The 24,616-nt window shown below is 46.1% G+C and overlaps 1 protein-coding gene across 4 annotated transcripts in view; it reads left to right on the top strand.

Moving 5' to 3' along the window:
* Nucleotides 1–24,616, top strand: part of GSPT1 (G1 to S phase transition 1) — a 151,499-nt gene that overhangs the window by 48,721 nt on the left and 78,162 nt on the right. For 2 of the 4 annotated variants that reach the window (XM_063934348.1, XM_063934346.1), the window contains 5 exons: nt 2,522–2,749; nt 3,146–3,179; nt 3,487–3,564; nt 3,778–3,958; nt 18,982–19,136. In XM_063934348.1, coding sequence (XP_063790418.1) covers nt 2,522–2,749; nt 3,146–3,179; nt 3,487–3,564; nt 3,778–3,958; nt 18,982–19,136 — 676 coding nt within the window. The remainder of the gene's footprint in view (nt 1–2,521; nt 2,750–3,145; nt 3,180–3,486; nt 3,565–3,777; nt 3,959–18,981; nt 19,137–24,616) is intronic. The other 2 variants (XM_063934349.1, XM_063934347.1) reach the window with 1 other exon arrangement.

Consider the following 24,616-nt stretch of genomic DNA (forward strand, 5'->3'; position numbering starts at 1 on the left):
TTCAACCAGTCATTAGCTACAGGAGTAATTCAAGAGAACTGGAAAAGAGCAAACGTAGTCCCACTGCACAAAAGTTGGAAGCAAGGAAGAGGTAAACTACAGACCAGTGAGTCTTACATCAGTAGTAGGGAAATTGATGGAAACACTCTTAAAAGAAAGAGTTGTAGATTATCTAAAATCCAGCAATTTACAGGATCCCAAACAGCATGGATTCTCTGGGGGGAGATCATGTCAAACAATTCTTATTGACTTTTTTGACTGTGTGACTAAAGTGATGGATAAAGGTGGAGCCATGGATAAAGCTTATCTAGACTTTAGTAAGGCTTTTGACACTGTTCCACATCGCAGACTGCTAAATAAACTTGACCGTTTGGGATTAGATATTAGGTTTTATTTAATGGATAAGATCTTGATTGAAGGATAGAAAACAGAGTTGTGGTAAATGGAGTGCATTCACAGGAGGGAAATGTTACCAGTGGAGTACCCCAGGGATCTGTACTTGGGCCCTCATTCCAAGTTGTTTGCTCGCTAGCTGCTTTTAGCAGCATTGCACACTCTAAGCTGCCGCCTACTGGGAGTGAATCTTAGCTTTGCAGAATTGCGAACGAAAGATTCGCATAATTGCGAATAGAAATTTCTTTGCAGTTTCTGAGTAGCTCGGGACTTACTCTGCCACTGCGATCAGTTCAGTCAGTTTCGTTCCTGGTTTGACGTCACAAACACACCCAGCGTTCACCCAGCCACTCCCCCGTTTCTCCAGCCACTCCCCCGTTTCTCCCAGAAACCGCAGCGTTTTTCCCGGACACACCCATAAAACGGCCAGTTTCCGCCCAGAAACACCCACTTCCTGTCAATCACACCCCGATCACCAGAACGATGAAAAATCCTCGTTATGCCGTGAGTAAAATACCTAACTTTTGTGTAAAATAACTAAGCGCATGTGCTCTGCGAACCTTGCGCATGCGCAGTAAGCGACTAATCGCAATATAGCGAAACTCTGCAACGAGCGAACTACTCGGAATGAGGGCTTTGGACCAGTGCTTTTTATTATCTTTATTGGTGACATTGCAAATGGCATTAAAGGGAAAGTATGCCTTTTTGCAGATGACACAAAGATATGCAACAGGGTAGACACACCAGGTGGGGTTAAACAAAAGATTGAGGATCTAGGTAGACTAGAGGAATGGCCAATAGTGTGGCAATTACAGTTTAATGCCAAGATATACAAAATCATGCACTTGGGTCTCAAAAATCCAAAGGCTAAATATAGTGTTAATGGCACTATACTGGAAACTACTGAGGAGGAAAGGGGTCTAGGAGTCACTATTTCAGATGACTTAAAGGCATACTTGCCTACCTGACCCTCTCCATGAGGGAGAAAATGCTCTTACTGGACTTTCTTGGTAATGTATGATTGCCATCACCTGTGGTGAAACACCTTTCTTATCAATTAACTAGCTCACCAAAGGTGATGGCAATCATACATTACCAGGAAAGTCCAGGAACAGAGCATTTTCTCCCTCATGGAGAGGGTCAGGTAGGCAAGTATGCTTAAAGGCAGGTAAGCAATGTAACAAGCCAATGAGGAAGGCTAGTCAGATGCTTGGCTGCATTGGGAGAGGAATTAGCAGCAGAAAGAAGTAATAATGCCACTGTATAGGTGATTGGTACGGCCTCATCTAGAATACTGTGTTCAATTCTGGAGGCCATATCTTCAAAAGAATATTAATACATTAGTAATTGTACAAAGAAGGGCAACTAAAATGGTGCATGGCCTACATCACAAAACATACCCAGAAAGACTAAGAAATCTCAATATGTATAGTTTGGAGCATAGAAGGGAAAGGGGGGACATGATAGAAACTTTCAAATATATCAAGGGTTTTAACAAAGTCCAGGAGGGAAACATTCTCCAAATGAAGAGAAGCAATAGGACACGAGGATATGCACTGAGACTGGAGTGGGGGGGGAGGTTCAGGGGAAATTTGCGGAAAAATTACTTCTCAGAAAGGGTAGTGGACAAGTGGAATAGCCTCCCATCAGAGGTGGTAGAGGCTAAGACAGTAGAGCAATTTAAACATGCATGGGATAGACCTAAGGATATCCTTACAAAGAAATAAGGATCAAATAAGGTTGGAGATAAAAAAAAAAAAAAAAAATGTAAAAAAAAAAAAAAAAAGGGGGCAGAATAGATGGGCCAAGTGGTTCTTATCTGCCGACAAATTCTATGTTCCAAAATCTGGTAGCCAGGTAGCAAAATCTAGGGGCCATGAGCTCTGGTCTAGTCTGTCACGTAGAAACACGTCATTAAAATATCAGGCTGATTATCTTCTCTCTATACTGTATTATCCTTGTTATGTTCTCTGAACAGCCTAAAACAGCTGGTTTCTTTTCAAGTGCAGTCAAGAGCTGTATTATATTTAGCCCTGCATTGTATTCAAAAGTAATAAACATTTCCGTGGTTTTGAATTTAGTTGTGCATTGCACATTTTCTGTTCTTAACATAAACTATTTTGTACAGTAGAAAATGGAGAGACTGAGATGTCGCCTGAAGAGTCCTGGGACCACAAAGATGAACCAAGTGAAGCAGAACCGGGAGGTGGCTTTTTGGGAGATGGCAGGTCCACTGATGAAGTAGCCCAAGAAATGATGGAGGAAGAGGAGGAGATTCCAAAACCCAAAACTATTGTTGTTCCTCCAGATGCACCCAAAAAAGAACATGTTAATGTAGTGTTCATCGGGCATGTAGGTATGTTGGCTTGAGTTCATTGTACGCTTTTGCAAAAATGTTGCTTTCCTTTTAAGAAAGAACTGTTGTGTATAATAAACCTCTAAAAGTAATTTCTTTATTGCACATTTTGTTGTATGCTTCGTGTTTTGTAGGAGGTTAAAATCTAGAAGATACAGTAGTAGACCTGGCGTTAAATGTAATAACTACATGATACAAATGTCTAGAATAAGTGTAATTCTCATAGAACAACAATTAGTTTTTATTAAGATTATTCAGTAGCTATGTTCGCATTCCCACAATAATTTATATGCGGGGTAGTTAAATAGCATTAATAATTAACTGACTACTAGGTGTCAGTGTTTTTCTGATTGTGTTGTTATTTGAATCCATCTCTGATCATTTTGTTGTTTTTAGATGCAGGAAAATCAACTATTGGTGGACAGATTATGTAAGTAAATGCATAGTTCAAAATCAATATTTGCATAAAGCCAGTAGATGTGAAATACATGAAGAAACCACTTGGTTTGCACATCAGTACTGTTATGCTGGTTAGTGGTGGTTAATGGATTTTGTGGCAGTTTAGTTGCCAAGTCTTGCAGTATAATTCAGCATGGCTGTTAGACTGTCCTTCAGATCGTGTACACACTGGGCAGGATAACAGATGTGAAAACTTAACTTTTTAAGCATTTTTCAAGTTGTTTGTTCATGCACACTGCTGGACCCTGCTTTTATGTGCATCTGCTTTCACATTTCAGGTATTTAACTGGCATGGTGGACAAAAGAACACTTGAAAAATATGAAAGGGAAGCAAAAGAGAAAAACAGAGAAACCTGGTAAGAGGTGTATTGTGTTGTAATAGCTTAATTGTTAACAGCCCTCTGTTTCAGCTTTGAGTGCGAAATTGAATTTCTGTTTTTGCAGAAAGTATAGGAGTTTATTACTGGCCCAAGTTGGCTACTGGTTTTTTTTGAACGGCCACTAATTTTGTATGATTTTTCTGTTTTGAACATCTGACATTAAGGTGCTAACATATTCTCTACTTCTAGGTATCTGTCATGGGCTTTAGACACAAACCAGGAAGAACGAGATAAGGGAAAGACTGTAGAGGTAGGCCGTGCGTACTTTGAAACGGAGAAAAAGCACTTCACCATCCTTGATGCCCCTGGCCATAAAAGTTTTGTTCCCAATATGATTGGGGGAGCCTCGCAGGCTGATTTAGCTGTGCTGGTAAGATGCTTTGGAACACTATTACTTTTCTAAGCATTACACTTTTTTTTTTTTTTTGTGAATAAATTAGTTATGGTAGACCCAATCACCTGCATGGTGCATTGCACCTCTGCAGCAGCCACCACCATGTAGTAGATCTGATTGTCCTTTGGTTCTCTAAAATAGGAAATGACGAGTACAGATTTTTCTCTATCATCCGTAAGGGACACTGGAAACACTGATTACAATGGGGTATAGATGGGGTCCAAAGGAGCTGGTGCACTTTAAATTTCTTCAACGGTGTCTGCTGGCTCCTCCCTTCTATGCCCTCCCTCACAGCTCAGTTTGGATAAATGTGCCCTCAGGAGAGGACGCACACTTTGGAGTGCCAGAGAGTTTTTCTTCAGTTTATTTTTGGTTTGTTTTTTTCAAGTAAGCTGTTAGGCAACAGCTTACCTGCACCGAGGGACATGGGAGGGGACGACGACACCGGCCTCCTGGAGGTGCTCAGTCTGATCCCGCTGACAGCACAACGGTCCTGAGGGTTCGTGTACCGCAGGCTTTGTGCTCTCGCGCGCACACCCCCAGTACAGAGCCTGAAGGTCGTCAGAGTGGTGAGTCGCGCCCCGGTTCATTGTGGGGCGTGACCGCGGGGTGGGCATACGGACTCCCCTTGGGGTGATTCCATAGCCACCCCCACCCATGCAGACTGGCCAGCGATAGTGGAATTGGGTACCAGTACTTTAATTTCTCTATCGTCCTAGTGGATGCTGGGGTTCCTGAAAGGACCATGGGGAATAGCGGCTCCGCAGGAGACAGGGCACAAAAAGTAAAGCTTTAGGATCAGGTGGTGTGCACTGGCTCCTCCCCATATGACCCTCCTCCAAGCCTCAGTTAGATTTTTGTGCCCGGCCGAGAAGGGTGCAATCTAGGTGGCTCTCCTAAAGAGCTGCTTAGAAAAGTTTAGCTTAGGTTTTTTATTTTACAGTGAGTCCTGCTGGCAACAGGATCACTGCAACGAGGGACTTAGGGGAGAAGAAGTGAACTCACCTGCGTGCAGGATGGATTGGCTTCTTTGGCTACTGGACATTAGCTCCAGAGGGACGATCACAGGTACAGCCTGGATGGTCACCGGAGCCTCGCCGCCGGCCCCCTTGCAGATGCTGAAACAAGAAGAAGGTCCAGAATCGGCGGCATGAAGACTCCTCAGTCTTCTTAAGGTAGCGCACAGCACTGCAGCTGTGCGCCATTTCCTCTCAGCACACTTCACACGGCAGTCACTGAGGGTGCAGGGCGCTGGGAGGGGGGCGCCCTGGGAGGCAATGAAAACCTATTTTTGGCTAAAAATACCTCACATATAGCCTCCGGGGGCTATATGGAGATATTTAACCCCTGCCAGAATCCGTTAAGAGCGGGAGACGAGGCCGCCGAAAAAGGGGCGGGGCCTATCTCCTCAGCACACAGCGCCATTTTCCCTCACAGAAAGGCTGGAGGGAAGGCTCCCAGGCTCTCCCCTGCACTGCACTACAGAAACAGGGTTAAAACAGAGAGGGGGGGCACTAATTTGGCGTTAAAAATATATAAAAAAGATGCTATAAGGGAAAACACTTATATAAGGTTGTCCCTATATAATTATAGCGTTTTTGGTGTGTGCTGGCAAACTCTCCCTCTGTCTCTCCAAAGGGCTAGTAGGTCCTGTCCTCTATCAGAGCATTCCCTGTGTGTGTGCTGTGTGTCGGTACGTGTGTGTCGACATGTATGAGGACGATGTTGGTGAGGAGGCGGAGCAATTGCCTGTAATGGTGATGTCACTCTCTAGGGAGTCGACACCGGAATGGATGGCTTATTTAGGGAATTACGTGATAATGTCAACACGCGGCAAGGTCGGTTGACGACATGAGACGGCCGACAAACAATTAGTACCGGTCCAGACGTCTCAAAAACACCGTCAGGGGTTTTAAAACGCCCGTTTACTTTAGTCGGTCGACACAGACACAGACAGGGACACTGAATCCAGTGTCGACGGTGAATAAACAAACGTATTCCTTATTAGGGCCACACGTTAAGGGCAATGAAGGAGGTGTTACATATTTCTGATACTACAAGTACCACAAAAGAGGGTATTATGTGGGATGTGAAAAAACTACCGTAGTTTATCCTGAATCAGATAAATTAAATGAAGTGTGTGATGATGCGTGGGTTCCCCCCGATAGAAAATATGGGCTGTATACCCTTTCCCGCCAGAAGTTAGGGCGCGTTGGGAAACACCCCTTAGGGTGGATAAGGCGCTCACACGCTTATCAGAACAAGTGGCGGTACCGTCTATAGATAGGGCCGTCCTCAAGGAGCCAGCTGACAGGAGGCTGGAAAATATCATAAAAAGTATATACACACATACTGGTGTTATACTGCGACCAGCGATCGCCTCAGCCTGGATGTGCAGAGCTGGGGTGGCTTGGTCGGATTCCCTGACTAAAAATATTGATACCCTTGACAGGGACAGTATTTTATTGACTATAGAGCATTTAAGGATGCATTTCTATATATGCGAGATGCACAAAGGGATAATTGCACTCTGGCATCAAGAGTAAGTGCGATGTCCATATCTGCCAGAAGATGTTTATGGACACGACAGTGGTCAGGTGATGCAGATTCCAAACGGCACAAAGGTGTATTGCCGTATAAAGGAAGAGGAGTTATTTGGGGTCGGTCCATCGGACCTGGTGGCCACGGCAACTGCTGGAAAATCCACCGTTTTTACCCTAAGTCACATCTCTGCAGAAAAAGACACCGTCTTTTCAGCTTCAGTCCTTTCGTCCCTATAAGAGTCATATCTGCCCAGGGATAGAGGAAAGGGAAGAAGACTGCAGCAGGCAGCCCATTCCCAGGAACAGAAGCGTTCCACCGCTTCTGACAAGCTCTCAGCATGACGCTGAGACCGTACAGGACCCCTGGATCCTACAAGTAGTATCCCAGGGGTACAGATTGGAATGTCGAGACGTTTCCCCTGCGCAGGCTCCTGAAGTCTGCTTTACCAAGGTCTCCCTCCGACAAGGAGGCAGTATGGGAAACAATTCACGAGCTGTATTCCCAGCAGGTGATAATTAAATTACCCCTCCTACAACAAGAAAAGGGGTATTATTCCACACTATATTGTGGTACTGAAGCCAGAAGGCTAGGTGAGACCTATTCTAAATCTAAAAAAAAAAAAAAAAAAAAAATTTGAACACTTACAAAGGTTCAAATCAAGATGGAGTCACTCAGAGCAGTGATAACGAACCGGGAAGAAGGGGACTATATGGTGTCCCGAGACATCAGGGATGCTTACCTCCATGTCCCAAATTTGCCCTTATCACTAAGGGTACCTCAGGTTCGTGGTACAGAACTGTCACTATCAGTTTCAGACGCTGCCGTTTGGATTGTCCACGGCACCCCGGGTCTTTACCAAGGTAATGGCCGAAATGATGGTTCTTCTTCGAAGAAAAGGCGTCTTAATTATCCCTTACTTGGACGATCTCCTGATAAGGGCAAAGTCCAGGGAACAGTTGGAGGTCGGAGTAGCACTATCTCGGATACTGTTACAACAGCAGGGGTGGATTCTAAATATTCCAAAATCGCAGCTGATCCCGACAACAAGTCTCCTGTGCTTAGGGATGATTCTGGACACAGTCCAGAAAAAGGTGTTTCTCCCGGAAGAGAAAGCCAGGGAGTTATCCGAGCTAGTCAGGAACCTCCTAAAATCAGTGCATCATTGCACAAGGGCCATGGTAAAAAAATGGTGACTTCCTTCGAAGCAATTCCAGTCGGCAGATTTCATGCAAGAACTTTTCAGTGGGATCTGCTGGACAAATGGTCCGGATCGCATCTTCAGATGCATCAGCGGATAACCCTATATCCAAGGACAAGGGTGTCTCTCCTGTGGTGGTTACAGAGTGCTCATCTTCTAGAGGGCCGCAGATTCGGCATTCAGTTTTGGATGTTGGTGACCACGGAGGCCAGCCCGAGAGGCTGGGGAGCAGTCACACAAGGAAAAAATTTCCAGGGAGTGTGATCAAGTCTGGAGACTTTTCTCCACATAAATATAGCTAAGGGTAAATTTATAATGCTCTAAGCTTAGCAAGACCTCTGCTTCAAGGTCAGCCGGTATTGATCCAGTGGGATAAAACATCACGGCAGTCGCCCACGTAAATAGACAGGGCGGCACAAGAAGCAGGAGGGCAGTGGCAAAAACTGCAAGGACTTTTCGCTGGGCGGAAAATCATGTGATAGCACTGTCAGCAGTGTTTCATTCCGGGAATGGAAACTGGGAAGCAGACTTCCTCAGTAGGCACGACCTCCACCCGGCAGAGTGGGAACTTCATGGGGAAGTTTTCCACATGATTGTAAACCGTTGGGAATTACCAAAGGTGGACATGATGGCGTCCCGTCTGAACAAAAAACGGGACAGGTATTGCGCCAGGTTAAGAGACCCTCAGGCAATAGCTGTGGACGTTCTGGTAACACCGTGGGTGTACCAGTCGGTGTATGTGTTCCATCCTCTGCTTTTCATACCTAAGGTACTGAGAATTATAAGACGTAGAGGAGTAAGAACTATACTCATGGCTCCGGATTGGCCAAGAAGGACTTGGTACCCGGAACTTCAAGAGATGCTCACAGAGGACTTATGGCCTCTGCCGCTAAGAAGGGACTTGTTTCAGCAAGTACCATGTCTGTTCCAAGACTTACCGCAGCTGCGTTTGACGGCATGGCGGTGGAACGCCGGATCCTAAGGGAAAAGGCATTCAGGAAGAGGTCATTCCTACCCTGGTCAAAGCCAGAAAGGAGGTGACCGCACAACATTATCACCACATGTGGCGAAAATATGTTGCGTGGTGTGAGGCCAGGAAGGCCCCACGAAGAAATTTCAACTCGGTCGATTCCTGCATTTCCTGCAAACAGGAGTGTCTATGGGCCTCAAATTGGGGTCCATTAAGGTTCAAATTTCGGCCCTGTCGATTTTTCTTCCAGAAAGAATTGGCTTCAGTTCCTGAAGTCCAGAAGTTTGTCAAGGGAGTATTGCATATACAACCCCCTTTTGTGCCTCCAGTGGCACTGTGGGATCTCAACGTAGTTCTGGGATTCCTCAAAACACATTGGTTTAAAACCAGTCAAATCTGTGGATTTGAAGCATCTCACATGAAAAGTGAACATGCTCTTGGACCTGGCCTGGACCAGGCGAGTGTCAAATTGGTGGTTTTTTTCTCAAAAAAGCCCATATCTGTTTGTCCATTCGGACAGGGCAGAGCTGCGGACTCGTCCCCAGTTCTCTCCCTAAGGTGGTGTCAGTGTTTCACCTGAACCAGCTTATTGTGGTGTCTTGCGCCTACTAGGGACTTGGAGGACTCCAAGTTGCTAGATGTGGTCAGGGCCCTGAAAATATAGGTTCCAGGACGGCTGGAGTCAGGAAAACTGACTTGCTGTTATCCTGTATGCACCCAACAAACTGGGTGCTCTTGCTTCTAAGCAGACTTTTACTAGTTGGATGTGTAATACAATTCAGCTTGCACATTCTGTGGCAGGCCTGCCACAGCCAAAATATGTAAATGCCCATTCCACAAGGAAGGTGGGCTCATCTTGGGCGGCTGCCCGAGGGGTCTCGGCTTTACAACTTTGCCGAGCGGCTATTTAGTCAGGGGCAAACACGTTTGTAAAATCCTACAAATTTGATAACCTGGCTAAGGAGGACCTGGAGTTCTCTCATTCGGTGCTGCAGAGTCATCCGCACTCTCCCGCCCGTTTGGGAGCTTTGGTATAATCCCCATGGTCCTTTCAGGAACCCCAGCATCCACTAGGACGATAGAGAAAATAAGAATTTACTTACCGATAATTCTATTTCTCGGAGTCCGTAGTGGATGCTGGGCGCCCATCCCAAGTGCGGATTATCTGCAATACTTGTACATAGTTACAAAAATCGGGTTATTATTGTTGTGAGCCATCTTTCAGAGGCTCCGCTGTTATCATACTGTTAACTGGGTTCAGATCACAGGTTGTACAGTGTGATTGGTGTGGCTGGTATGAGTCTTACCCGGGATTCATAAATCCTTCCTTATTGTGTACGCTCGTCCGGGCACAGTATCCTAACTGAGGCTTGGAGGAGGGTCATAGGGGGAGGAGCCAGTGCACACCACCTGATCCTAAAGCTTTACTTTTTGTGCCCTGTCTCCTGCGGAGCCGCTATTCCCCATGGTCCTTTCAGGAACCCCAGCATCCACTACGGACTCCGAGAAATAGAATTATCGGTAAGTAAATTCTTATTTTTTACACTATTTGGGGACTTTGCCAGTGTAAATAACGGTGTAGCTCTGGCGCCATTACATGGGGAAGAGCTTCATCAGAGCGGTGCCAGCGGCTTCCTGCAGCCATTTCCTGCATTCACAGCGCTGCTGCAGGACTGCCAGCTCCTCCCAAGTGATACTCCACGGCCAGATACTGGTACAGGGGTGTAGTTAAGGGGGAGACCCTGCTGTGGGACCCTTGTATTAGACTCCTCACGCACTGTACACTAAATTGCCTTCTCCTAGCAGTTCAGTTGTTAGTATCCGGCTGTGTGCTGGTTCCTCATCTGTGTCTCTCCACACATACTAGGCTGGGCAGGCTTGCTTGTACTGTGTATGTAAATGTCCTCTGTCAGCATGGTGAAAAAGTTGTGTGTGCTATTTGTCACACCAGGTTTTCCCCCTCTCCTGCGGATTCCCTCATGTGTGAACAATGCAGTCAGCCCTCACAAACTAATGTGGCTTCTGGGGGTGACTTGGCTCAGTTCAATTAAATCTATGATGGCTGACATGTCTAATGAGTTAACTACTGCAAGGCAAGAAAGGCAGCAGTTACAGCAGTCTGGCTGCTCTGATAAAGGACAGGGCAGATAGCAGACGTATTTCTCCTCTCTAATCCTTTACCCCCAAAAATATCCTCCCGGAATCTGAGGAGGTGGTGGTACCGGAGGGGGAGGAGCTGGAATCAAATGCTGAGTTAGATGATTCCTCCGCTGCACAGGTTGTAGACTCATTTATTATGGTAATAAGAGATGTTTTAAACATTCCTAGTAATGAATTTGATGTGCAAAGAAAAAGGTACAGGTCACATCTCCTGACTCAAAGGAACTAGATAACCTTTTCGGAGAACCATGGGTGTCTCCTGATAAAAAAAAAAAAAAAAATTCCATGCGTTCAAAAAATGGTTAGCCACCTTTTCATTTGTCCAGGAAGGTACAGATGGGTCCACGTTTATCTTGGCCTTTAATAGGATTAATTGAGCCAGGACAGTCAGACTTAATCCCTTGCTGTAATGCCTTAATCCCTTGATGTATTGTTCTCTGTATTGTATTGCAGCTGAGAACAATAGATGTAGGGTTTATATTAATAAACCACGGTGTGCTGTATGGGAAACTCCCCCGGCGGTGGAAGCCTCAGTATCACGCCTGTCAAAATAGATAGTTCTGTTGTTTCCAGGGGCTACGGCCTTAAAGGAACCTGCAGATAGGAAAATAGAAGCAACTATAAAATCTATTTATGTTGCAGCGGGGGCATTCCAAAGGCCTGTTATTGCAGAATGTTGGGTGACGCACGCCATACACACTTGGGCTGGTAACATTCAGGAGGGCCTCGCAGGGGTTAAGTCCCTGGCCGACTTAGTAATACTGGTTCAGCATATTCAGGAGTCTGCCCTCTTCCTCTGTGATACCATCAAAGGAATCGGTGTTATTAATGCACGTATCTCTACCATGGCGGTATCTGCACGCAGAGCGTTGTGGTTATGCCAGTGCGTGGCGGACGCTGAGTCTATAAAGAATGTGGAAGACTTACCCTTCACAGGGGATTGGCTATTCGGAGGTGAATTGGATACCTGGATTTTAAAGGTGACCGCTGGAAAGTCCACGTTCCTCCCCTCTGCTGCTCCGCCAGCTAGGCGCTCTTACGCTGGACCTTCTCTGCAGTCCTTTTGGACAGCGCGCTTTAAGGTTAAAGCCAGAGGTGCCTCAATGCAGCACGAGGATCCAGAGGAAAGTCTCGCAAGCCGGCTACTACAGGATCTTAGAACCAAAGCGTCGGCTCTGGCTCCTCAAAACACTCAGCATGACTCTATCCCTCTGCTCCAGGGGGATCTCAGGGTGGGAGCTCATCTGAGATTCTTCAGCCCCCATATGGAACAGCTCCTGCCCGGGATGCCTGGGTAAAAGACCTGATCTCCCAGGGCTATAAACTGGAGTTTAACAGTTCGCCGCCTCAAAGGTTTTTCAAATCAGGTTTACCGGCTTCAGAAACCATGTGCCTCACCCTACGGGAGGCCATTCAAAAGTTAGTCGACCCAAGTCATTCTTTCTGTACCACTTCAGCAACAGTGCAAAGGATACTATTCCAGCCTTTTTGTGGTACCGAAGCCAGATGGTTCAGTGAGACCCATTTTGAACCTCAAATCATTAAACCCATATCTGAGTGTTTTCCTGTTCAAAATGGAGTCTCTGAGATCGGTGATCTCAGGTCTGAAGGAGGGGGAATAAAGGACGCCTACCTCCATGTCCCAACATGACCAACTCATCTGGTGTACCTCAGGTTTGCTCTGATGGAAGAACACTACCTGTTCCAGGCGCTACCCTTCAGCTTATCCACAGCCCCAAGGGTTTTCACCAAAATAATGGCGGAGATGATGTTACAACTCAGGATTCAGGGGTTGAACATTGTCCCCTACCTGAATGATCTGCTTATAAAAGCAAGGTCAAAAGCAATCCTGCTGGACAGAGTCTGCTGCACGACATCCCTGTTGTCGCGCCACGGTTGGATTCTGAACTTTCAGAAATCCCACCTGGAGCCAACCCAACTCCTCCAGTTCCTCAGAATGATCCTGGACACGGTGGTTCAAAAAGTTTTCCTTCCTGCAGACAAGGCGGAGGCTCTTCAGGAGTTGGTTCAAGCTGTTCTACAACCACGCAAGGTCTCGATACATCTTTGAACCCGTCTGTTGGGGAAGATAGTGGCCTCTTTCGAGGCCATTCCATTTGTCAGATTTCATGCAAGGACCTTCCAACTGGACCTCCTGAAGAAGTGGTCGGGTTCGCATCTGCTGATGCACTTAGTCATTCGTCTGTCAGCACAGGCCAGGATAGCTCTTCTGTGGTGGCTACAGCACTCCAACCTCTTGACGGGGAGGAGCTTCGGGGTCCAGGATTGGATTCTCGTGACCACGGACGCCAGCCTTCGGGGCACAGTTTCACGGCAGGTGGTCAGAACTCAAGGCCTACTGGAATTCAGAGCGATATATGATGCTCTGCTGCAAGGCGCTCATCTGCTCCGAGGTCAAACCATTCAGGTTCAGACGGGCAATGCCACGGCGGTGGCATATGTCAGTCGACATGGAGGAACAAAGAGCAGGGCCTGCATGCGGCAAGTATGCAAGATTCTCCTTTGGGTCGAACGGAATGCAAAGGCGGTGTCAGCCATTTTCATTCCAGGAGTGGACAACTGGGAGGCGGACTTCTTAAGCTTTCCTAAGACTTTCTAAGCCGCCACGACCTCCACCTGGGAGAGTGGGGTCTGCATCCACAGGTATTCCAGTTGATAACTGAGCTGTGGGGACATTCACAGATCGATCTGATGGCCTCTCGGCTCAACAAGAAGCTTCCATGCTATTCTTCCAGGACGAGGGACCCTCTAGCGGCGGCTGTGGTTGCACTGATGGCACCATGGGATTACCAGCTAGTGTTCCCTCAGATTTCCTTACTCCCCCGGATCCTAAAAAGAATCCGACGAGAGGGGGTACAGGCAATTCTCATTTCACCTGACACCTCGAAGAGTCTGGTATGCGGATCTTCTTGCCATGGCAGTAGAAGAACCCTGGGCCCTCCCACTACGGGAGGATATTCTTCAACAAGGGCCGTTCATCTACCTAGACTTACGGCTTCGTTTAACGGTATGATGGTTGAGCGGAACATTTTAGCTAAGAAGGGTCTTCCGGATAAGGTCATTACCACCATGGTTCAGGCCAGGAAGCCTGTCACGTCGAAGCATTACCACCATATCTAGAAACGATGTGTCTCCTGGAGTGAAGGCTGAGGGTGTCCAGCTGCGGAATTGAATCTGGGGCACTTTTTGCGCTTCCTACAAGCTGGCGTGGATATGGGCCTACAGTTGGGCTCCATAAAGGTTCAGATCTCGGCCTTGTCCGTCTTCTTCCAGAAGAAATTGGCTGCTCTGACTGAGGTACAGACATTCCTGCAGGGTGTCCTGCATATTCCACCTCCCTTTGTGCCACTGCCTCCCTGCCGGAGTCCTTGGATGTGGTGAGAGCCCTGAGGTTTTAGGTCAAGAGGACTGCGACTGTCTAAAAATCAGATTCCTTGTTTGTCCTCTGACGCTCGCAAGAAAAGTCTTCCTGCTTCCAAGCAATCCAGCGCCTGTTAGATTACGTTTACTATTCAACAGGCCTGTGCTTCGGCGGCCTTGCTTGTTCCTAGGTCTGTCAATGCCCACTCTATCAGGTCTGTGGGTTCTTCCTGGGCGGCTGCCCGTTTTGTCTCGGCTTTGCAACTATGCCGGGCCGCTACCTGGTTGGAGACAAACACATTTGTCAAGTTCTACAGGTTTAAATAAAATTGGCCACACGTGGCGCTCCTGTTTAAAAATTCATAAAATGGCTTACACAATGGTAACTGGCAGTGAATCTCACTCTTAAATCAGATCAGAATTCCATCACAATATGGATCATTAGTCCTAAAATTAGAAAAAATCCAATAGTGCAAATAAAAGATGGCACCATAGAGAGAAAGACTTGCTTTATTGGTCCCACTCACATGGATATAGACGAATCAATGCATATCACCCTCATAGGGTTATCACGAACATCAATAAGGTCTTTATCATCCTCATACGATCAGCACGACAATGTTCCTTATGCAGCTAAAACTTAAAAAGAGCAATATAGTGCAATTCTGTTGGTTTTAAAGAATGAGTATTTAATATGACATTGCACTCACATAAAAGAATAACATAAAAGCATGTATCACCAGTTCCCTGGTATTGGATTCCCCAACAGTCACGCTAGTCCTGATGTACTTGGAGCTCCTCACAAGATCAGATGTATCCCCCAGTGTTGGGAAAATCAGTGGAGAGACTCCAGGATCCGCTGTGGCTGCAAGGTCCAGTGGTTACAAAGTCCCCTTTATCCTGCTTAAACGCGTTTTCGGATTATACAATCCTTCCTCAGAAGCATCATGTTTGATACCCTGGCCTTGGTGGATGTCCAGTTTGGACATACGGTGTTGCAGGCATCTCAGCACGTTCCCGTCCGTTTTGGGAGCTTCGGGACATCCTCATCGTAATCAGTGTTCCCAGTATCCCTTATGGATGATAGAGAAAATAGGATTTTAATTAGCTACCGGTAAATCCTTTTCTCGTCGTCCATATGGGATATTGGGTGCCCGCCTCTGTGCTTCACCTTTCCTGCAAGTTATTGTTCTTGTGTGAAGTTGGTAATTTCAGTTGCTGTTTTCCGGTTTCACTAGCGTTTGCTAGTTTTGTTGATGGTGTGTGCTGGTTTGTTACACTCATCACTCGTGTCTTCTCAGGTTTCCACCTCTCAAGTATATCCTTCTCCTTCGGGCACAGTTTTCCTAGACTGAGCTGTGATGGAGGGCATAGAAGGGAGGAGCCAGCACACCCTGTTGAAGAAATTTAAAGTGCACCTGCTCCTTTGGACCCCATCTATACTCCATCGTAATCAGTGTTCCCAGTATACCTTATGGACTACGAGAAAAGGATTTACTAGTAGGTAATTAAAATCCTCTTTAAAGAATTGGTTATTTATATTCACTATTAGCTAACGGAGTTGCAATAACCTATCTTTTGGATGACTGCCATTCCTCAGTGCTGTGCTCTGGTGTTAGATATCCTCCTTTTGGAACTACCTCCCTGATGTGGCTTCCTCATTTGGCAAGCCCACCAAAATGAACAAAGCAGCAGTTTTCTGGGATCATCAGCAGGTACTCTGCATCCCTGTTTGCCATTTCATCAGCAGATAAGTAGTAGTGAGGTACATTGGGCTACTAGCTTTTCTATGGGATTTTCCCTGTTTCTGAACTTTTTTACGGCTTCATATCCTCCTGGGTTGTTCAACTGTCCTTTCCTTTTCCTGCCTCACTTTGTGTTTAGGAAGCATATATTCAGATCAGCCTTGGAGACAAAATGGAAAAATGTCTTACATGCTCGGAATTCCACTAAAATTGCCTTGTGCCTAGCCCTGTGTGTGATTCCCTTCCCACAGCATGTGAGGTGGATGACAACCGTGCTTGCCTGCAGGTGCACCCCTTGAGATGGTGGAGCCGCCTATTGCAAACTCTCGTAGCTCCATCAGAGCTGAGCAGGGATTCTACGTCCATGGATCCCTTTCTTAGCTGTCATGGCACTAATCTTAAAAGACATTGCTTGGGGCACTACAACCAGCCCCCTGGAGCCTACATGTTTGCATTATTTGATAACCTGACTTGGTCTCTGCACTTGTTACAGTCAGTGCAATGTCTCCTGCAACTGTCTGATTGGATTTTGAAATATACTTGTGTTTCTTCCTACACTGAGGTACTCTGGGAACATGGAGGGGAGGAGAGTTACTAAATTTAAATATTCAGTGCCTTGTTCATATCCCAAGAGTACTCCAGTGCCCCCTATGGATTCAAAGAAAAGGATTTACGTGGTAAGTACCAAAATCCTATTTTCTTCCTCTGTCAGGATGAGTCTGATTCTGCCTTTTCCTCTGAGGCTCTGAATCTTAACTTGACCTGCTTGTTGGGAATTACCACCTAAGATTTCCTCTCCTGGATCACGCCACACCACACCATTACATTTCCAAACACGGTTACCTTACATGATAGCACGGATAGGGAACTTAAAGCAGTTGTCACCATGGCTGGGGCTTCACTTAGGGCCACGCTGGACAGATATGGATTCTGACAAACCAATATTCATAAGGCCTATGAGCACCTCTGTACCTGCCAACTTAGATAGTCCTTTTCCAGGTCCCTGAGAGCGATTTCTTCTCCTTGTCATTATGTTTTGCCCAAAGGTTCTTTGTCAACTCCACTTTATTCTGTGGGAAGGTGCCAGGTCAGGACTCCAGGGTAAAGTTTAATAGCCTGCGAGTTGCTGGCAGTGCGGGACTTTGTGCGAGTCTGCCCATATATTTAAAACTGCAATTGTTTGGAAGACTCATCACTTGACATGAAGCAAAGGTTTCTCCTGCTAATTTTAAATTGCTGATGTCTCTGCTGAACTGTCTAGAAGGGAGTTTGTAAGTCAGCTCTGTGAAGATTCGGATCTCTGCTTTATCAGCAAAAAACAGACGACCTCACTGGGAGTGATGTAGCAATACTACTTCTACACTAATACCTCCTTTGCATCTCAACCTGATGCTAACTACTTTGCAGCAACCTCGTTTTAAACCATTATATTCAATGGTGTCCCTTTTCTTTAAGTTTATTCTTTTGTTATCTAGCTCTTCAACTAGGAGTTTCGGAGCTGGGAGTTTTTTCTTGTAGGTCATCTTACCTCATTTTCCATGAAGATGAAGGTGTTCTTAGGACCAAAACTTTCCTTTAAAAAGAGCCAAAGGTGGTTTCATCTGAATCATGACATGGTGGTCCAAGTTTTTGGCCTGGATTAGTCTTCAGCTGAGCTCTTTGTTCTTTGGATGTGGTCAGGGTACTAACCTGGGACATGTACAGTTCAGATGAACTGCTGGTTCTTATTGTTGGTACGGTATTCAGGGCAGAGGTTTAACATCAGGATGCATTGCTTGGGTGCCTAATAAAAGGAGGCTATATTCCACCAAAGTTTCTGGCAGTTTTGCTGTGTGGCCAACTGTGTTTCGGTGCACGCCTTTGAAACTTTACAGATGGGCCTATTTACTAAAGCCTTGGATGGAGATAAAGTACCAGCCAATCAGCTCCTAACTGGCCTTTTTCAAACCCAGCCTAGGACATGGCAGTTAGGAGCTGCTTGGCTGATACTTTATCTCCATTCAAGACTTAGTAAATAAACCCCTTAGTTCTTTTAGCTTAAAGTTTTTTCCAGATTTCCTGTCTGTTCCCAGCCTGCAGGATGTTCTGGTAGTAAGCTCCTTTTTTAAGGTTTCTGCATTCCAGTGGTTTTCAGGTACAAATTTGCACCTTTTTTATTCAGTTCTGTCACTGGACAAGGTTTACTGAGTAGCTACATCACTTTTCCCATACTCTTCTTGGTGGGAGGTTTTGACTTTGGCAGGAAACTCCTGCTGTTTAAACATTTCTTCAGGACATTAAAGTCTGTGCCACCTGCTGCTGGTGCTTTTTAATACCCCTTTCACATTGCCAAAATTAACCCAAGTTATTACCTGGTAGACCCGGGTCGAGGTGTAGTGTGAAAGCACCAAAGTGAATAACCCGGCATTTCAATCCAGGTTAAAGGAAGGGTTAAACACTGACTGGACATGGGTCGTTGTACAGTGTGAAAGCCTCTGACCCGGGATATTCAACCTGGGTCTCAAGAAAAGGTGCTGATTGGCTGTATGTGTATGCTCAGCGCAGTCCCCAGCCCCTCCTTTTATTTCCTTTTGAAAACTCATCAATGTGAGCCAGAAAGTCCTTCTTAAATCACATCACATGGATGACCCAGGTTCAGTGTGAAAGGCACCAACCTGGGAATAACACGGGTCGAAACTGCAGTGTGGTCGGACCTGGGTTTCCGATCTGAAAGCGGTATGATTCAGGTCAATTTCTGTAATTTACGAAATTATGCAAATCAAGGAATATACTTGTATGTAATTATGTAAAGTTGGTATCATGGCAAGGAATTTTATTATAGCAAGACCTAATGATAGTCGAGAGATATGCTGCATCTTTAAGTACATCCCAACCTTACCATGTGGTGATTGCTATGCTGCCATCTTCATTCCCATAAGCACATCATTTCCATTCTGCATTCTTCATCTGCATTTTGCTACTGAGTTTTGTAGACCCAATTGCTGAATGTCTTCCCTTTTAGGTAATCTCAGCACGAAAAGGAGAATTTGAAACCGGATTTGAAAAAGGAGGACAAACGAGAGAGCATGCCATGTTGGCAAAAACAGCTGGTGTAAAACACTTAATAGTTCTTGTGAATAAGATGGATGATCCTACTGTAAACTGGAGCAACGACAGGTATATCTAAAATAACGGTCTTATACTAGAACATACGCTAGTGTGTTTGTAATGCATCCTCGAGGGATTTTTGTGTTTAAAATGTTTTACACACCATTATTATGTTTGCACTATTTGAAATTATTACATGGTTACATATTTATAGCAAACAGCAGCTGTTAAATTACGGTGATAGTCAGTCACCACATGTGACAAAGCAAGCAAAAGGATAAAAACAGCGCTACCAGGTGCTAATATTCATACAAATATACAAATTTTAATAAATGATATTAAATACCATAAACACATGCACATAAAATCAAATAAACATCAAATGCAAATAAAATAAGCCTCAATGCCAGTATTATGACCAATGTGATTTTCCATGGACTCTGTAAAGGCCAAGTGATGATTATGAATGTTCCAATGCTTTAACATGCAATGACCATGCACGGATAACCAGTTTATAATTTCCAGGTCCAAGTGGAAAGATAGCCGGGTATTCCACCTAGCGAGGTGAATATGATTCTGTCCTACGCCAATGTAAATGGTGGTTCTCCCCTTTTATCCAACGTCCACATTAACGGATTCTGGATCCGTGTCCGGATGGGTAAATATTGAATGGGTAAGAGCTCTAAAGACCACTGTGGGTCATCCCAAACATAAATGTCCAAATTTATGAAAAGCAATGGATGGTCGATTCCATGGACCGCTGCAGATGGTCCCAATCACTGGCCTGGCGACGTCCTGGTCATAGGCTGGCAATCTAACGCGTTTCACTGTCTGTGTGGCAGCTTTTTTTGATAAAGCTGCCAAACAGACAGTGAACACGTTGGATTGCCAGCCTATGACCAGGACATCGCCAGGCCAGTGATTGGGACCATCTGCAGCGGTCCATGGAATCGACCATCCATTGCTTTTCATAAATTTGGACATTTATGTTTGGGATGACCCACAGTGGTCTTTAGAGCTCTTACCCATTCAATATTTACCCATCCGGACACGGATCCAGAATCAGTTAATGTGGACGTTGGATAAAAGGGGAGAACCACCATTTACATTGGGGTAGGACAGAATCATATTCACCTCGCTAGGTGGAATACCCGGCTATCTTTCCACTTGGGACCTGGAAATTATAAACTGGTTATCCGTGCATGGTCATTGCATGTTAAAGCATTGGAACATTCATAATCATCACTTGGCCTTTACAGAGTCCATGGAAAATCACATTGGTCATAATACTGGTATTGAGGCTTATTTTATTTGCATTTGATGTTTATTTGATTTTATGTGCATGTGTTTATGGTATTTAATATAATTTATTAAAATTAGTATGTTTGTATGAATATTAGCACCTGGTAGCACATATTTATAGCAGTCTTGTAGTAGTGTTGAAAGTTCTGTTTCCATAGTGATAGTGTCAGCATAATCCTAATAGCAATAAAATGTAGCATGGAGCTTGGGGGTGGGTTCCTGCACTGGCTCAAACAAACCAGTCTTTTAAATAAAAAATAAATAAAAAAAGAGCAGTGTGCACCAAAAGGGTATATGTCTTGTACATGAATGTGTGATTTTGCTGTCTATTAGTACATAAACATGACTGATGGTGCTCCCATACTTAATTACAAATCTTGGAAAAGGGGGAGAAAAATTGTCTGGCACACGTATTGTAATATCTGATCAAAAGTATTTTCGTTATTTATGGTGGACAATGGGAATGCCATGTATATAGAGTGGAGCAAGGAGCCTCTTCCCTATAGCCTGCCCCATCACCACTTATAGGCCATTTTTAGTTTGGAGTGGGCACATTATTTTTAGGGCTACTAAATCAGCCTTCTCTAGTAAATGTCTTGACTTTTTTTTTTCTGCTGCCAAGCCGCGCTTTAGTGTCCAACGCACCTGCTCCACTGTCTCTCCTGCTTCGGGTGACCAGAGTACTGGCAACGAGATCAGTGTTCCTGGCTGACTCCAGCACACCACCTGGAGCTGCAGCTGGAACACCGGGGATTAGGTAAGGCGGCTCTCTGCTTGCAAGCCGTCTGCTGGCAGTGGGGGCCAGGACTACTCCACATACCCACTGGACCACCACAATTTATAACAGGACTTGCATGGATATTGTGGCACACGGTCCCTGGGAACTGCCAGATGGCACATAAGCCTGTCCTGTTGACTCCTCCCCTGTCCCTTTCCACGTTCCCTGACCAAGGCTACCCACTACAGGGCCCCTGCACAGATGCCAGGCAGCCAATTTATTACAATTGCTTGGCCTTGCGAGGAGAGAGAGAGACAAGGCTCCTGCCTCCCCTATACTTCACATCGGGTGTCAGGCCATAGTATTTAGCTACTGTACATCCTCTCCTGTTGGGGCTTGTTGTTGAGCATATCCTGCCCATTATTTTCTGGGCATAGGACTGGTTTTGCCTTTTAAACAGTACGGGTGGGTACCACAATTAATTTTTCTGTAGCATCCATTAGGTATAATGGGGAGAACTAGTACGATGGGGTATAGACGGGGCCCAAAGGAGCCAGTGCACTTTAAATTTCTTCAAATGGGTGTTCTGGCTTCTCCCCTCTATGCCCCCTCCCACAAGCAGTTTAGAAAAATCAGGATTTTGGTACTTACCGATAAATCCCTTTCTCCGATTCCACAGGGGACACTGGAGCGCAGTCTTTGTTTTGTGCCCAGAGGGAGCTGGTCACTCTTGGGTTTACGCTGAAGAATTTTATTTTATTTTTTTTCTTCTTCTTTCTTACACTCACAGACTGGCAGCTCTGCCACTGCCAGTCTGCACCGCGGGAGGCTGCCGGCGGGGTACCGGCTGTCGGACCCGGGCCGCTTCTCTTCCCTAGAGGCCTTCAGTTCCCTAGTCAGCAGGGACATAACCTCTGTGAGCTGTGCTGTCCATGCAGGGGTGCTCTGGGGATCTGATGAGGGCTGGGTAGATTCTGATCCCCCCCCTCCTCACATAAATGAAGACTCTGTTTTTGTGTTGCCTGAGAGCCTTTGCCTGCCATGGCAGCACCAAGTGGTCACCCTCCCCCCCCCCCCCCCCCCCCACACACACACACACACACACACACACACACACACAGAGCAATAGGCAGACGGGGAGGGAGGGGGTAGAGCAGGGAGCAGCGCAGCCACAGCAGCCCTAAGTATCCTGCACAGGAAATGGCCCCCAGAGCTCGCTGAGCCCGGCGGAGTAGAGCGTGACTAAGCCCCACCCCCTCTGCAAAGGCGCTAAATTTAAACTTGCTTTGCGCCTCCAGCGCAATCCCCGTGCCGGCTCTGTGAGCCGTGCTGATTGGGGATCCGGGCTGAAGGAGTGGGGGGGGGGGGGGGGGGCGAGCCGGGAACCGCGTAGAGTGGGGGGAGTGAGCCGCGGCCGGGACCAGTCCTAAGTGCAGGGGGGGGGGAGCGGTTAGTGTGAGCTGCGGTGCCGGGACCAGCCCTAGGTGCGCGGGAGGGGAGAACCAGAGCAATAAAATAAATCAAAGAATAGATGGTGTTGTGGTTGGATGCAAACTTTCCTTTTACTCACCCCTTGGTGGAGCGGCCCCGACACGCGCCGCATGCAGCGGTGTCCGGCCGCACATATTTACCGCTGCCAGAATCTTCTGCTAACGGAGCGGCCCCGACACGCGCCGCACGCAGCGGTGTCCGGCCAGCTCCGGAGAGCTCAGTGTCTCCTTCAGCCGGGGCCCATCCTGAGCCGCACGCAGCTGCGATGGGACCCCGCCGGCAGCCTCCCGCCCGCGGTGCATACTGGCAGTGGCAGAGCTGCCAGTCTGTGAGTGTAAGAAAGAACGACGAAAAAATTCAGAGTAAACCCAAGAGTGACCAGCTCCCTCTGGGCACAAAACAAAGACTGCGCTCCAGTGTCCCCTAGTGGATGAAGGAGCAAAGTGCCCTCAGGAGAGGATGCACATCTCTGCAGCTCCACAGTTTTCTTCAATTTCAATTAAAACACTTATTTTCTCATACGTCCTAGAGCAGGCTTTCCCAACCACGGTCCTCAAGGCACACCAACAGTGCAGGTTTTAGTGATATCCAGGCTTCAGCACAGGTGACTTAATTAGTAGCTCAGTTATTTTGATTTAACCATCTGTGCTGTAGCCTGGATATCACTAAAACCTGCACTGTTGGTGTGCCTTGAGGACCGTGGTTGGGAATGCCTGTCCTAGAGGATGCTGGGGACTCCTTAAGGACCATGGGGTATAGACAGGATCCGCAGGAGACATGGGCACACTATAAGACTTTGAATGGGTGTGAACTGGCTCCTCCCTCTATGCCCCTCCTCCAGACCTCAGTTAAACTCTGTGTCCAGGAGTGACTGGACACACTAGGGGAGCTCTACAGAGTTTCTCTAAAGACTTTATTGTTAGGTTTTTTATTTTCAGGGAGACCTGCTGGCTACAGGCTCCCTGCATCGTGGGACTGAGGGGAGAGAAGTCAGACCTACTTCTTCTTAGTTCAAGGGCTCTGCTTCTTAGGCTACTGGACACCATTAGCTCCAGAGGGTTCGATCACTTGGTTCGCCTAGCTGCTTGTTCCCGGAGCCGCGCCGTCACCCCCCTCACAGAAGCCAGAAGAGAGAAGCCGGTGAGTATGTGAAGAACAGAAGACTTCAGTGACGGCAGAAGACTTCAATAATAATAATTAAGGAAGTTTCGGGGTATTATTGTGAACATTACACTATGGTTAACAGACTTTAACTTATGGGACAGCTACAAAATTTGGCAAATGGAAGTTATTCTTATAGATTTATATATGGAGAATACCCTCATTAAGTGCTGACAGCAGAGACTGAGAGCACTGACTAACGTCACAAATAAAGAGAGGTATCCTGCTCATCACTGAATCATATACTCTATGACTACAAACTAATTCCGTGCCAAGGAATAGTCATAGGTACTGACTGGATGTTCATCAGTCAGTTTGTGACATACCAATGGAATTGTTGCTGATAGAGGCATACCATAAGTGCGCTGAGACTGAGCGCATATTCCTGTTCCACACGACTCACCGTATGAAGGATTTATCTCAGGATACAGTCTGTTATACATACTGTTACACAGTACATATTCCCTAATAGTACAGACCAAATACATGTGTCAAAGTGTGGTGTAGGTGGTCGACACAGAAGACTCAAGCCGAATAGAGATATGGAATTTATTTGATACAAACCAATTAATAACATCACATTACTGTATATTTGAATTAAGCCTGCACCTAACCTGACATTGAGATCACATCCTGACAGCACTAATTAATTATTAACAAGGTCATAGAACCTAGAATACATTTACTATATATACCAGACATTGCACAGCACAGTGGACTTAAAGAGTGTGTGTTTTTAACACTATATGTTGCACCATGTCTCACATTTGTCTTTATTGATTTTATCAATTTCACAGTTCCTGGCTCTTTTATGAAGATGATAATAAAAGTTCTATTTTAAATGTGTTTACTTAATTTGAGTGCGCCACTTCTAGTC

The sequence above is a fragment of the Pseudophryne corroboree genome, chromosome 7, assembly GCF_028390025.1.
Source record: "Pseudophryne corroboree isolate aPseCor3 chromosome 7, aPseCor3.hap2, whole genome shotgun sequence".
NCBI classification, from domain to species: domain Eukaryota; kingdom Metazoa; phylum Chordata; class Amphibia; order Anura; family Myobatrachidae; genus Pseudophryne; species Pseudophryne corroboree.